A 15,835-nucleotide genomic window follows, 5' to 3' on the forward strand; every position below is an offset into this window, starting at 1 on the left:
GCATAAAGTCAAATCTCTATGATAAACCCGTGTGTGTGTATTTGTGTGTGTGTGTATGTGTGTGTGAGTGTGAGATGCTGGGAAATGTTGAACAGCTAGCTTTTCAGAGAAAAAAAATCAAATAAAAAGCCCTGATTTTTTGGTAGTATTTGCCAATCTCCCTATCTTATTTTTTGGCAGTACTTGCCAGTATTCAACAGGATTGAATATTCCTATCTTGGCAATTGAATTAATTAGTTAATTAAAGAGAAGTCTATGCCTTTATTGGCCAGAAGGCTACTTGAGGGGGATGAAGAGGGGAAGAGCAGGTGGCCTTCAATACCTGGCAGCGGTACCTCACAGGCTTGAAGGTGATGGAGAACTCACCTGGATAGTGGCTAATCATCTCAGGCTTGATTTCTACCTGGTTGGAGGTCTTGCGCTTGAGGATGCCCACGTGCTGCTCAGCATCTCGGCAGGGTGATCAGGTCGTGCAGGTGTGTCTTCATCACCTGGGGCTTCTTCCTGGGTGGTGCCTCTTTCTTGGTCTTGCGCAATCACGTCAGCAGCGAGCACTGCTTCTTCCTCAAGTCACGATCCAGACGCAGATGCTTATAGGACACTTCCAGTGGCACGTCGAGGTCCAAGCCAAGGTATGTGAACCTGCAGAAGGTCCTCTTCCACTTTTACCCTCTTGTCGGCCCTTTGGAAAAGCCTACCATGGCAATTTTAAGCTACTGATGTGACGTTAGTAAGTGGAAGGTGGGGAACAGACGCTAACAATGAGGTCTCCGAGGCTAGTACTAACCAGCCATCACTGGGCGTATGCCCTAGGGGTTTTGCATTTCTGCAACCTGTCTAAGAGACCTGTTTAATTTTTCCCCACCTCTTAGCACCTTTTATCATGTTACAGATTTTAGTTACGTACACCCCACCAAGGCAGTGATTTTGGCCTCTTTTGTTCACTGCTCTATGCTGGCTCTCAGAACAGGTCCTGGCAGCTTTTAAAGCTCTTCCATACATATTTATGGAAGGAAGGCAGGCATGCAATGGGGGGAGGTGTAGGATGGGGGGCAAGACAAGGATAGAACCCTGGCTGTGGCAGAGGAAGAACCTGAGCAAGAACGTTAGTAAGGTGTCACCTGGTTTGGTTCAGTTTGGCAAATATTTCTTGAGTATCTCTCATCTGCCAGGTATTTTGTTAACTGCTGGGGCACATAAAAAGAATAAAGTATGTAAGGCAATAAGGAAAAGTTAGGGTGTTTTCTCTGAGAAGGCTCCTCGCTTCTCCTTTCTCTGAATATTATATTTCCAAAGTGCTTTGGTCATATTCTGTTGCAGCCATGTGGTGTAATTAATTAGTTTCCTGGTGGTCACACCTTTTGGCAGTGGAATCTCAGAAGATAGGGCTGTTGCTCAAAACCTGGACCCTTGGGAGGAGTTCCCATCGTGGCGCAGCGGAAATGAATCCAACTATGAACCGTGAGGTTGCAGGTTTGATCCCTGGCCTCACTCAGTGGGTTAAGGATCTGGCATTGCTGTGAACTGTGGTGTAGGTCGAAGACCAGGCTTGGAACCTGCGTTGCTGTGGTGTAGGCCAGCAGCTACAGCTCCGATTGGACCCCTAGACTGGGAACCTTCATATGCAGTGGGTGTGGCCCTAAAAAGCAAAAAAAAAAAAAAAAAAACAAACCCACGAAAAACAACTGGACCCTTGGTGCCCAGGTCAGTGCTTAGTACTTGTAGGTGCACAGCTCATGTGGAGATTTTAAAAATTTTAGGCATCTCAGCTATTTGCCTCAGGCTTTTCTAAGAGTTCTTAGCGTTTTCCCTAGAAACTTAACAGAAATTGGATTAATTATAATCCTTCAATTCTCCAAAATTTAAGCCTATTTGGGGGACCAGAAATAAATATTAAGAAATATTTTAGGAGTTCCTGTCGTGGCGCAGTGGTTAACGAATCCGACTAGGAACCATGAGGTTGTGGGTTCAATCCCTGGCCTTGCTCAGTGGGTTAACAATCTGGTGTTGCTGTGAGCTATGGTGTAGGTTGCAGACACGGCTTGGATCCTGCGTTGCTGTGGCTCTGGCGTAGGCCGGTGGCTACATCTTCGATTAGACCCCTAGCCTGGGAACCTCCATATGTCGCGGGAGCGGCCCAAAGAAATAGCAAAAAGACAAAAAAAAAAAAAAAAAAAAATTTTAAGTTAACTTAAGGTTAATAGAAAGTTGATTTGTGGCTCCAATTTTTTATTGGGAATTTTGCCTCTTTCTGTATCACTGATAACTGAACAGGCCACTTTTGTTTATTCACTTTCTTTTTTCTTTTCTTTTTCTTTCTTTTTTTTTTCTTTTTAGGGCTGCACCTACAGCATATGGAAGTTCCCAGGCTAGGATCAACTTGGAGCTGCAGCTGCCAGTCACAGCCAAAGCCACGGCAAGGTGGATCCAAGCAGCATCTGTGACCTACACCACAGATCACAGCAATGCTGGATCCTTAACCCACTGGTCAAGGCTGGGGATCGAACTGCATCCTCATGGATACTTGTTGGCTTCCATTACTGCTGAGCCACAATGGCAACTCCCTGTTTATTCATTTTTTTTTCTTTCTCTTTTAAAAAAATGTTTTATGGCAACACCCTTGGCATATAGAAGTTCCTGGGCCAGGAATTGAACATTAAAAATTTTTAAAAATTAAAGTATAGTTGGTTTACAATAGTCTGTCAATTTCTGCTGTACAGCAAAGTGACCAGTTTTATATATATATGTATATTTTTTTTCTCATATTATCTTCCATCATATTCTATTACAAGTGACTGGATATAGTTCCCTGTGCTGTACAGCAGGACCTCATTGCTTATCGATTCTAAATATAATAGTTTGCACCTCCTAACCCCAAACTCCCAGTACATCTCATTACCCCCCAACCTTTGGTATTTTCAGATGTTTATTTTTCCAGGTGAGCTCTGGAATCATCTTTTTTTTCCCCCAATTTTTCTTCTCTTTAAAAGAAAAGATTTGTATCAAAATTGTACTATAATTATAAATAAATTTAGAAAGTATTACTTTGTTACTATCAGGTCAGAAAGAAGAAAAAAGAGGAGACAGAAATTGTTCAGCTATAATTTTCTTGGTCCTTACTCATCATTAATTTATTCTATGGAGTTCCTGTCGTGGCTCAGCAGTTAATGAACCAAACTAGTATCCATGAGAATGTGGGTTCAATTCCTGGCCTCGCTCAGTGGGTCAAGGATCCAGCATTGCTGTGAGCTGTGGTGTAGGTTGCAGATGAGGCTCGGATCCAGCATTGCTGTGGCTGTGGTGTAGGCTGTGGTGTGGCTTCAGCTCTGATTGGATCCCTAGCCTGGGAACCTCCATATGCTGCAGGTGCAGCCCTAAAAAGCCAAAAAAGAAAAAAAAATTATTCTGTTCTTTGGTTTTTGCTATGGTACAATTGTTGATAAAATGGTCTGCCAGAAAAAAATTGTCCAAAATTAGGAAACTGGCTAAAAAGATTATTGGGCTATCTTTTAGTGGACTACTGATCACTGTCAAGAGAATGCTATCTCAAAGTTCCCTGGTGGCACAGCAAGTTAAGAATCTGGTGTTGTCACTGCTGTGGCATGGGTTCAATCCTGGCCTGGGAACTTCTACATGCCACAGATGGGGCCAAAAAAAAAAACAAACAAAAAAACAAAAAAAAGGGAAAAAAATCTGATTTCAATTGTCCCCTGTTGACTAGGGCAAAATTTTTATTTTATTTTGTTGATTTACAATGTTTCTACTGTATAGCAGAGTGATTCAGTTACACACACACACACACACACACACACACACACACGTATGTATCCATGCATACATAGCTACATGCCTTTTAAAAATATTCTTTTCCCTCATGGTTTATCATAGGACATTGAATGTAATTCTCTGTGCTACACAGTAGGATCTTGTTTACCCTCTCTGTGTATATAATAGCTTACATCTATGTAACCCCAACCTTGACCAGGGCAAAATTAAAGTTGCAGAAAACTGGCAGTCACATATGATCTTTGTCAACAGAAATGCAAATCTATTGTCCAGGTGAGGTACAAATGACTTTTGCCTGTAATAAGATAATCTCAGAATTACATTTCATTTTCTTATATGATATTAATAAGTTTTGAAACTATTAGCACACTTATTTCAGCATTCCTGATTGCCTTTATATGATTGTTCTTTAAATTTTCCTTGAAACATCTTACTTTTTTTTTTTTTTTTTTAATAGGGCCTCATCTGTGCCATATGGAAGTTCCCAGGTGAGGGAGTCAAATTGGGAACTGCAGCTGCTGGCCTACATCACAGCCACAGCAACACCAGATCTGAGCCATGTCTGTGACCTACACTGAAGCTCATGGCAATGCCAGGTCCTTAACCCACTGAGCGAGGCCAGGGATTGAACCCGCATCTTCATGGATACTAGTTGTGTTCATAACCCACTGAGCCATAACAGGAACTCTGCATCTTTTTTTTTTTTTTGCTATTTCTTGGGCCGCTTCCACGGCATATGGAGGTTCCCAGGCTAGGGGTCTAATCGGAGCTGTAGCCACAGGCCTATGCCAGAGCCACAGCAACGCGGGATCCGAGCTGCGTCTGCAACCTACACCACAGCTCACGGCAACGCCGGATCCTTAACCCACTGAGCAAGCGCAGGGACCGAACCCGCAACCTTATGTTTCCTAGTCAGATTCGTTAACCACTGCGCCACGACGGGAACTCCGGAACTCCGCATCTTACTGCTTTTTTAAATTAATCAAATAAATGCTTTAACGTGTGTACATTTGATATACATGTATGATATACTTGTACATATGTGTGTATGTATATGTGTATATGTGTGTATGTATGTTTTGGCTGTGCCCTATGGCATGCCGAAGTTCCTGGGCCCGGGATTGAACTTGCACCATAGCAGCTACCCAAGGCACAGCAGTGACATCACTGGATCCTTAACCCATGGAACCACCAGGGAACTCCTTATTTGATATTTGCTCATTCAAATAATTCATAATAAGTCATAATTTTACCTTTTTGAAAATTGTACCTTAGCAGTATTGTGTCTTAACAGACTATGTGGGAAATGTGATTAAAACAAAATTCCTTTGCCTACAATCTATACAAATAATACATGCTTATAAAGTAATTTAGCTGTACAGAAGCCGGCAGGCTTAGAGATTTTTAACCATGGAAAGATCATGATGCCACCACCTTGCCTTCAAATAAAAACAATAGTAATATTAAAAATTTTTAGGCAATTTAGTCATGAGCAGATATCAGAGTTTTATGACATTCTTGTAGGCAAGGGAACGGACTTTCAGAGGCTAATTTAAAGATTTATTCTCAGTAGGGATTTTTAAAATATATTAAAATATTGACAAATATTTTTTTTATTGAAGTATAATTGGCCTACAACACTGTGTTATTTGCAGATATATAATAGAGTTATTCAATATTCTTATATATGACAAAATGATCATTATAACAAGTCTAGTTACCATCTGTCACTGTACAAGGCTATTACAGTATTATTGACCATATTCCCTGAGCTGCGCATTTCACTCCCATGACTCATGTGTAACTGGAGTTTTATACCTCTTATCTTTCTCGCATATTTCACTCATTCCTCCATACACTTCCCCTCTGGCAAACACTTGTTCATTCTCAGTACCTGTGAGTTTGTTGCTGTTTTATATTTGCTCATTTGTTTTGTTATTTATGTATGTATTTATTTATTTGCTTTTTAGGGCCGCACCCTCGGCATATGGAGGTTCCCAGGCAAAAGGTCTAATCGAAGCTATAGCTGCCAGCCTATGCCAGGGCCACAGCAATGTGGGATCTGAGCCGCGTCTCTGACCTACACCACAGCTCACAGCAACGCCAGATCCTTAACCCACTGCGTGAGGGCAGGGATTGAACCCGCAACCTCATGGTTCCCAGTTGGATTCGTTTCCACTGTGCCATGACAGGAACTCCTGTTTTATTTTTTAGATTCTACATATAAGTGAAATCATACAGTATTTGTCTTTCTTTGTGTGCTTGCTCTGTATGTAAGTGTGTTCACTTGGCGTGATATCCTCTAAGTTCATCTGTGTTGTCACAAATGGCAAGATTTCATTCTTTTTTTATGGCTGGGTAATATTCTTTTGTAAATATATTCATAGCACCTTTACCTGTTCATTGACTGATAGACATTTGGTTGCTTCCATATCTTGGCTATTGTAGATTATGCTGCAGTGAACATAGGGATGCAAATATCTTTTTGAATTAGTGCTTTTATTTTCTTCAGAAAAATACTGAGTGGCATTGCTAGGTCATGTAGTAGTTCTATTTTTAGTTTTTGGAGGAACCTCTATGCTGTTTTCCGTAGTGCTTGCATCAATGTACATTTTCACTAACAGTGTGCAAGTGTTCCCTTTTCTCCACATCCTTGCCAACACTTGTTATTTCTTATCCTTTTTTTTTTCTTTCTTTTTCTTTTTTGGCTGCCCTGCAACATATGGAGTTCCCAGCCCAGGGATCAGATCTGAGCCACAGTTGCGACTTACACCACAGCTATGGCAATGCCAGACCCTTAACCCACTGTGCTGGGTGGGGGATCAAACCTGCATCCCAGTGCTCCAGAGATGCTGCCAATCCCATTGCACCACATTGGGAACTCCTATTTCTTGTCTTTTTGACAATCGTCATTCTGACATGTATGAGGTGGTGATATTTCACTGCGTTTTTTTTTTTTTTTTTTTTTTAATTTCTAATGCTTTATTTGAAGCTTTTTTGCCATACCCTTGGCATGCAGAAGTTTAGGCCAGGGATCAAACCCACACCACAGCACTGACTAATGCTGGATCCTTAGCCATTAGGCTACCAGGGAACTCCAATCACTTTGTGGTTTTGATTTGCATTTTCCTGGTGATTAGTGACCTTGAGCATCTTTTCATGTGCCTGTTGGCCATCTGTAGGTTTTTTTTTTTTTTTGAAAAAATGTTTGTTCAGGTCTTCTATTTTTCAATCAAGTTGTTTGTTTGTTTGTTTGTTTTAATTTTTTTTTTTTTTGTCTTTTTGCTATTTCTTGGGCCACTCTCGCGGCATATGGAGGTTCCCAGGCTGGGGGTCGAATCGGAGCTGTAGCCACCAGCCTACGCCAGAGCCACAGCAATGCGAGAGCCGAGCCGCATCTGCAACCTACACCACAGCTCACGGCAACGCCGGATCGTTAACCCACTGAGCAAGGGCAGGGATCGAACCCACAACCTCATGGTTCCTAGTCGGATTCGTTAACCACTGTGCCACGACGGGAACTCCAAGTTGTTTGTTTTTGATGTTGATTTCTTTAAGTTCTTTATATATTTTGGATATTAACCTCTGATAGACATATTGTTTGCAAATATCTTCTCCCATTTAGTAGGCTGCATTTTCCTTTGTTGATAATTTCTTTTCTTTCTTTCTTTTTTTTTTTTTTTTTTTGTCTTTTTGCCTTTTCTAGGGCTGCTCCTGTGGCATATGGAGTGCACAGGCTAGGGGTCTAATCAGAGCTATAGCCACTGGTCTATACCAGAGCCACAGCAACACAGGATCCGAGCCACATCTGCAACCTATACCACAGCTCACGGCAATGCCAGATCCTTAATCCACTGAGCAAGGCCAGGGATTGAACCTGCAACCTCATGGTTCTTAGTTGGATTCTTTAACCACTGAGCCACGACGGGAACTCCCTTTGTTGATAATTTTTTTTGCTGTGTGAAGCTTTTTAGTTTGATGTGGTCCCATTTGTTTGTTTTTGCTTTGGTTTCACTTGTATATCCAACAAGATATTGCTAAGGCCAGTGTCAAAGTGCCTACTGCCTGTATTTCCTTCTAGAACTTGTATGGTTTTATGTCTTACATTTAAGTTTTTAATCCATTTTGAGTTTACTTTTGTATATGGTGTGAGAAAGTAGTCCATTTTGAGTCTTTTTCATGTAGCTGTCCAGTTTTCCCCACACCATTTATTGAAGAGGCTGTCTTTTCCTCATTGTGTATATATATATATATATTTTTTTTTTTAGGGCTGCACCCGCAGCATATGGAGGTTCCCCAGGCTAGGGGTCTAATTGGAGCTGTAGCTGCCGGCCTACGCCAGAGCCACAGCAATGCCAGATCCAAGCCGCTAAGTCTGCAGCCTACACCACAGCTCACGGTAACATCGGATCCTTAACCCACTGAGTGAGGCCAGGGATCAAACCTGAAACCTCATGGTTCCTAGTCGGATTTGTTTCTGCTGCACCACAATGGGAACTCCCCCATTGTATATTCTTGCCTCCTTTGCCATAGGTTAACTGGCAATATGTGTAGGCTCATTACTGGGCTTTCTGTCCTGTTCCATTCATTTATCTATGTTGATGTGCCAGTACATATTGTTTTGATTCCTATAGCTTTTTAGTATAGTTTGAAATCAGGGACAATACTACCTTCAGCTTTGTTATTTCTCAGAATTGTTTTGGCAGCTCAAGGTCTTTAGCGTTTTCATGTGAATTTCATTTTTTAAATGAATTTTATTACATTTATAGTTGTACAAGGATCATCACAACCCAATTTTATAGCACTTTCATATGAATTCCAGAAATATTTGCTCTAGTTCTGTGAAAAATGTCATTGCTATTTTGATAGGGAACTGCAGCTGCTGGCCTCCCTGGCTGCAGCTACAGAAACACCCAGATCTGAACCAAGTCAGTTACCTACACCACGGCTTGTAGCAATGCCAGATCCTTAACCCACTGAGTGAGGTCAGGGATAGAACCCGCATCTTCACAGACACTATGTTGATGGCACTGTTCATATCTTCTGTTCTTCCTGTTTCAGTCTTGGGAGATTGACAGTGTCCCAAATACTTATAAACGTTTCTGATGAGATTGGTGGTGGTAGTAACGAAGAAATTTATCTAATAAGGTACAATTAAATATGTTAACATTTGGAAGATCTAGATTTTCTAAAAGGCGAATAATGTTACAAATCATGCATAGATAAAGGATCCATTCAAAATGCAAGATAGACCAATGGAGTTTTAACATAATAGAATATAAAAAGTTCGTTGATGTGCCTTAAAAAACTACAGCTTGTCACATGTGGGTATAGTATTTGAGAATAACAACAATTACACCAAAAAGCTATTAAAACACTCCTTCCTTTTTCAATGTAATTTTTGCTCAAACCCAAAGTTTCTTCATATACTTTCTTTTTTTTTTTCATTACTCAAATGAATTTATCACATCTGTAGTTGTATAATGATTACAACAATCTGATTTCACAGGATTTCCATCACACAGACCAAGCACAGCCCCCTACCCCCCCAAACTGTCTCCTCCAGAGACCATAAGTTTTTCAATGTCTGTGAGTCAGCATCTGTTCTGCAAAGAAGTTCAGTCTGGCCTTTTTCTCAGATTCCACATGTCAGTGAAAGCATTTGATGTTGGTGTCTCATTGTATGGCTGACTTCACTTAGCATGGTAATTTCTAGGTCCATTCATGTTGCTAAAAATGCCAGTATTTCGTTCTTTTTAATGGCTGAGTAATATTCCATTGTATATATATTACCACATCTTCTTGATCCACTCCTCTGTCAATGGACATTTAGGTTGTTTCCATATCTTGGCTATTGAAAAGAGTGCTGCAATGAACATTGGAGTACATGTGTCTTTGAGAGTCATGGTTTTCTCTGGATAGATGCCCAGGATTGGGATTGCTGGATCAAATGGTAGTTCTATATTTAGTTTCCTGAGGCATCTCCATACTGTTTTCCACAGTGGTTGCACCAATGTACAATCCCACCAACAGTGTAATAAGGTTCCTTTTTCTCCACCCTCTCCCACACTTATTGTTTGTAGACTTTTGGATGATGGCCATTCTGGCTGGTGTAAGGTGGTACCTCAGAGTGATTTTGATTTGCATCTCTCTAATAATGAGTGATGTTGAACATCTTTTCATGTATTTCTTGGTCATTTGTATGTGTTCTTTGGAGAACTGTCTGTTTAGATCTTCTGCCCATTTTTTGATGGGGTTGTTTGTTTTTTTGGCATGGAGCTGTAGAAGTTGTTTGTAAATTTTGGAGATGAATCCCTTGTCAGTCGATGCACTTGCAAAGATTTTCTCCCATTCTGTGGGTTGTCTTTTCTCTTTGTTTAGAGTTTCCTTTGCTGTGCAGAAACTTTGAAGTTTGATTAGGTCCCATTTGTTTATTTTTGTTTTTATTATCGATACTCTAAGAGGTGGATCTGAGAAGATGTTGCTGTCATTTATGTCAGAGAGTGTTTGGCCTATGTTTTCCTCTAAGAGTTTTATAGTGTCTAGTCTTATATCTAGGTCTTTAATCCATTTTGAGTTTATTTTTGTGATGGTGTTAGGGAGTGTTGTAGTCTCATTCTTTTCCATGTGTCTGTCCAGTTTTTTCAGCACCACTTATTTAACAAGCTGTCCTTTTTCCATTTATATCCTTGCCTCCTTTGTCATAGATGAGTTGGCTGTAGGTGCATGGGTTTAATTCTGGGCTTTCGATCCTTTTCCACTGATCTATATTTCTGTCTCTGTGCCAGTAGCATATGGTTTTGATGATTGTTTCTTTGTGGTATAGTCTGAAGTCAGGGAGCTTGACTCCTTCAGCTCTATTTTTCTTTTTCAGGATGTCTGGCTATTCTGGGTCTTTTGTGCTTCCAAACAAACTTTAAAATGTTTTGTTTGAGTTCTGTGAAAAATGTCCTTGGTAGTTGGATAGGGATTGCATTGAATCTATAGATTGCCTTGGGTATTATAGTCATTTTGATAATATTAACTCTTCCAATCCACGAGCATGGTATATCTTTCCATCTATTTGTGTCATCTTTGATTTCTTTCATCAGTGTCTTATAGTTTTCAGAGTATAGGTCTTTTGTCTCTTGGGTAGGTTTACTCCTAGGTATTTTATTCTTTTGGATGCGATGGTAAATGGGATTGCTTCCCTAATTTCTTTTTCTGCTCTTTCATTGTTTGTGTATAGACATGCCATTGATTTCTGTGTATCAATTTTGTATCCTGTGACTTTGCCAAATTCGTGGATGAGCTCTAACAGTTTTCTGGTTGAGTCTTTAGGATTCTCTAGGTATAGTATCATGTCATCTGCAAATAGTGATAGTTTTACTTCTTTCTTTCCAATTTGGATTCCTTTTATTTCTTTTACTTCTCTGATTGCTGTGGCTAGGACTTCCAAAACTATGTTGAAGAGTAGTGGCGATAGTGGACATCCTTGTCTTGTTCCTGATCTCAGCGGGAATTCTTTCAGCTTTTCACATTGAGAATGATGTTTGCTTTGGGTTTGTCATATATGGCCTTTATCATGTTGAGGTAGGTTCCCTCTCTGCCCACTTCCTGAAGGGTTTTTTTTTTTTTTTTTTTATCAGAAATGGGTGTTGGATTTTGTCAAAGGCTTTTTCCACATCTACTGAGAGGATCATATGGTTTTTATTCTTCAGTTTGTTAATGTGGTGTATCACACTGATGGATTTGTGGATATTGAAGAATCCTTGCATCCCTGGGACAAATCCCACTTGATCATGATGTACAATCTTTTTAATGTATTGTTGGATGTGGTTCTTATATATTTTGATCAGAACAATATGTTGTAAGGAATTAATGCAAAAGCACATCTGAGAATCCAACTGTCTTCTAGGCATTAAGAGATTTGCAGCAATATAAAACAGTGCCACTCTCTTCACTAATTTATTTATTTTTTTAACATATACTTATTTTTCATTAAAGTATATTATCTATGCAAACATATACTAGGTTTTAATTTTTCTTTTTTGACTGCACCCACAGCTTAAAGGGAGTTCCTGGGCTGAGGCGCTAATGTTTGTCACAATAGTGACAATGCCGGATCCTTAACTGCTAGGCTATCAGAGAACTCCTAAATTTTTGTTTTTGTTTTTAATTTCTGTTTTTACTGCCGCACCTGAGGGATAGGGAAGTTCCCAGGCTAGGGGTTGAATTGGAGCTGCAGTTGCCAGCCTACACTGTAGCTTGCAACAGTGCTGGATCCTTAACCCACTGAGCGAGGCCAGGGATTGAACCCTCACCCTCACGGACACTATGTCAGGTTCTTAATGCACTGAACCACAACAGGAAGCTCCTAAATTGTTATTTATTTATTTGTCTTTTTAGTGTCACACCCGCGGCATATGGAGGTTCCCAGGCTAGGGGTCCAATCAGAGCGGCAGCTGCTGGCCTATGCCACAGCCCTAGCAATGCCAGATCCGAGCCGCATCTGTGACCTACACCACAGCTCATGGTAACACCGGATCCTTAACCCACTGAGCCAGGCCAGGGATCAAACCTGTGTTCTCATGGATGCTGTTGTGTTCGTTAAATGCTGAGCCATGACAGGAATTCCCTAAATTGTTATTTTTAAATGAATTATATTTATTTTAAATTTTTCTCAGTTTTAATTTTTTTAATAAAGTCAATATCGATAGATAATAGAACAGTAAAATTTCTTTGGGGGTCCTCAGTCATTTTTCGGAATGAAAAGGGGTTTCAAGACAAAGCATTGGTGGACCACTGCAGAGGAATGCACATATGACAGGAAGGACCAGGAGCCAGACACACTTGGCTGAGTGCTTTGGAGACCTTTCCTATGTCCAGTTGACGACAATGTAGTGAATCATACACTCAATCTTTTCTTCCTCAATAATTTCTGTGGTTAAAGTGGCCCTGGCTGAATGCTATTGCCAATTAAAAGCAGGAGCCCAGAAAACAGAAGGAAGAAGAATAGCCTCTCAAATTGCCTTTGCTTCTTCTCTCCAGCAAGTTTTTTCCCGCCAGAAGCAGCAAAGGTGTAAACAGTGCTGTTGATGCTCAGACACTTCCGCAACGCAACGTAACAGAGTCAAGTTCATGCCCCAAAGCACCAGTCCAGCCTCGTGTGACATGCGGGACCCTGTTTACTTTTTGCTCTCTTTCTGTTGTTGCACCACAGGTAGTGTCATTTACACAGTCTTTGTAAATTAGCTGCCATTGTATCACCCAGCTGGGTGGCTTTCCTAGGAGGCACATGGTAAAATGAAATGAAACAAAAAGCCAACGCAGGGGAAAACAAGCTGGATGACGCAAGTTGTACTGGGCACATAGAAGGTGCCACCTGCCAGTTGTTAAACTGGATTACCTGCACTTTAGTGATTGTATAGAAGGGCCTGTAACCCAAATAGCCACTGATCCATGCTCTCAACTTACGTGTTTTTGAGGAAAATCACTTATCTGATTGTTTGAAGTGTGAACTGAACTAGCTGCTTTTTCTCATTCCAGGAAAAAAACACCGTATTTACTTAAGGAACAACTGACAATCCAACTATGGTTATTAGGTATTTGGCAGAAATTTTGAAAAATGAATGGAGTGAGCTTATACCGTATACATTCATACTGATGAGTGGCTTTTTAAGCCATGTTAATATTGGGTACACATGATCCCACCCTCTGGAAATACTCTTATGTCACTTTGCACGTAAGTCTGATTTGGCCCAACCAAATCAGCAGCCGTTGATATGTACGCAGGAAACCCAGAACAATAGATCACACAAAGCCTTGCATTTCTTCCCAGTGGGACATGTTAGTTCTTATGGGACAGAAACAGAACAAAAACATGTGATTTTTTTTTTTTTTTTCTTTTTAGGGCCATACCCATGGCATATGGAAGTTCCCAGGCTAGGGGTTGAATAGGAGCTGCAGCTGTTAGCCTACACCACAGCCACAGCAATGCAGGATCCAAGCCACATCTGTGACCTACACTGCAGCTCATGACAATGCCAGATGCTTAACCCACTGAGAGAGGCCAGGGACTGAACCTTCATCCTCATGTATTCTAGTCAGGTTTGGTACTACTGAGCCACAAAGGGAACTCCCCAAAACAGGTGATTTTAGTGGCCTCTGTGCCAATAAAAAATGTTCTGTGCCTAGCAGAGATGAGGTAGACATAGCAATTAGAGCAATTTATAGATATTGATTTTCAATAGTTCATTCCCATTTCTTCCAAAAGATGTTTATGAAGCACCTGTTAAGGACCAAGTACTGGAGTTAACAAATTTCAGTGAGACCTCTTTGAGTTAGTTACTTAGGAGAGGATGATTTATAAATAATAACTGTAATCTTGGAGTTCCCGTCGTGGCACAGTGGTTAACGAATCAGACTAGGAACCATGAGGTTGCGGATTTGATCCCTGGCCTTGATCAGTGGGTTAAGGATCTGGCATTGCCGTGATCTGTGGTGTAAGTTGCAGACGGGGCTCGGATCCGGAGTTGCTGTGGCTCTGGCGTAGGCCGGTGGCTACAACTCTGATTCAACCCCTAGCCTGGGAACCTCCCACAAACTATCTACGTGATCCACAAGAGCAAGTGAGAAATTGATCACCCCTATTGTTTTTTAAAAGTAAATTTTATTGGAGAATAGTCGACTTAGAAAGTTGTGTTAGTTGTGTTAGCAAAGTCAATCCGTTATCCATGTACATGTATCTCTTCCTTTTCAGATTCTTTTCCCATGTAGGTTATTACACAGTACTCAGTAGATTTCCCTATGCCCTACAGCAGTCCTTGTTACCCATCTAGGTTATATATAGTAATATGTATACATCAATCCCAATCCCCCAGTTTATCCCTCCCCCCGACATTTCCCCTTCTGTTGACCATAAATTTGGTCAATCATAAATCTTTTTTTTTTTTTTTTTTTTTTTTTTTTTGTCTTTTTGCTATTTCTTTGGGGCCGCTCCCGAGGCATATGGAGGTTCCCAGGCTAGGGGTCGAATCGGAGCTGTAGCCACTAGCCTACACCAGAGCCACAGCAACGCGGGATCCGAGCCGCGTCTGCAACCTACACCACAGCTCACGGCAACGCCGGATCGTTAACCCACTGAGCAAGGGCAGGGACCGAACCCGCAACCTCATGGTTCCTAGTCGGATTCGTTAACCACTGTGCCACGACGGGAACTCCCAATCATAAATCTTGTCAGCTGTAAATTTGATTTCAAAATCTTTTTTTCTTTCTTTTTTTTTTGGTGTTAAAATCTTTGAGTCTGTTTGTTTTATAAGTTCTTTTGTATTATTTTTTGTTTGAGTCCACATATTAGTATCTCACATGGTATTTGTCTTTCTCTGTCTGACTTACTTCACTTAGTATGATAACTTCCATGTTCATCCATGATGTTGCAAAGGGTGTTATTTCATTCTCAGCTCTACATTTTGTTTGTTGGTTTGTTTTGTTTTGCTTTTGTCTTTTTAGGGCCACACCTTTGGCACATGGAAGTTTCCAGGCTAGGGGCCTCCGCCACAGCCACAGCAACACCAGATCCAAGTCGCGTCTGCGACCTACACCACAGCTCACGGCAGTGCTGGATCCTTAACCCACTGAGTGAGGCCAGTGATAGAACCTGCATCCTCATGGGTAGTAGTCATGTTCCTTACTGCTATGCCACGATGGGAACTCCTATACCTCTACTGTTTTTTCCCTTTTCCTTTTCACGCCCAGCCCATCCTCAGAGGGTATTTATGAGTTACTCGTATTCACGAAGCATCTCCCCAAGTCTTTTGTCTGTGTTGCAGGTCTTTTTTTTTTTTTTTTCTTCTTTTTCTTTTTGATTATTTTATTTTTGGTTTATGTATACATATTTTTGTGCTGCAGGTCTTTTCATATCCTTTCTAATAACACAGAATGGGGCAAAGATCAATCTTGAGTGGAGAAGGAAATACTAAGGGAAAAAGAGTTTGTGTTTTAAAAATATTATCATGCATCACACTTAAGTTGAAAGTAAAACTGAGAAGTGAGAGAGTAGATTGTTTCT

General features: G+C 40.8%; 1 protein-coding gene across 3 annotated transcripts in view; it reads left to right on the top strand.

Annotated features, from left to right (window-relative positions):
• The first annotated feature begins 413 nt into the window (after window positions 1-413).
• Window positions 414-15,835, top strand: part of MEP1B (meprin A subunit beta) — a 50,780-nt gene continuing 35,358 nt past the window's right edge. The window contains exon 1 of one of the 3 annotated variants that reach the window (XM_084964426.1): window positions 414-632. In XM_084964426.1, the coding sequence (XP_084820552.1) occupies window positions 429-632 (204 nt within the window). In that variant the 5' untranslated portion in view covers window positions 414-428. The remainder of the gene's footprint in view (window positions 633-15,835) is intronic. The other 2 variants (XM_003127883.6, XM_084964427.1) reach the window with 2 other exon arrangements.

Source organism: Sus scrofa, chromosome 6, assembly GCF_054392235.1.
Source record: "Sus scrofa isolate SSC_HxYL_T2T_F1_AM1 chromosome 6, Sscrofa_HxYL_maternal_Yorkshire_Landrace_v2.0, whole genome shotgun sequence".
NCBI classification, from domain to species: domain Eukaryota; kingdom Metazoa; phylum Chordata; class Mammalia; order Artiodactyla; family Suidae; genus Sus; species Sus scrofa.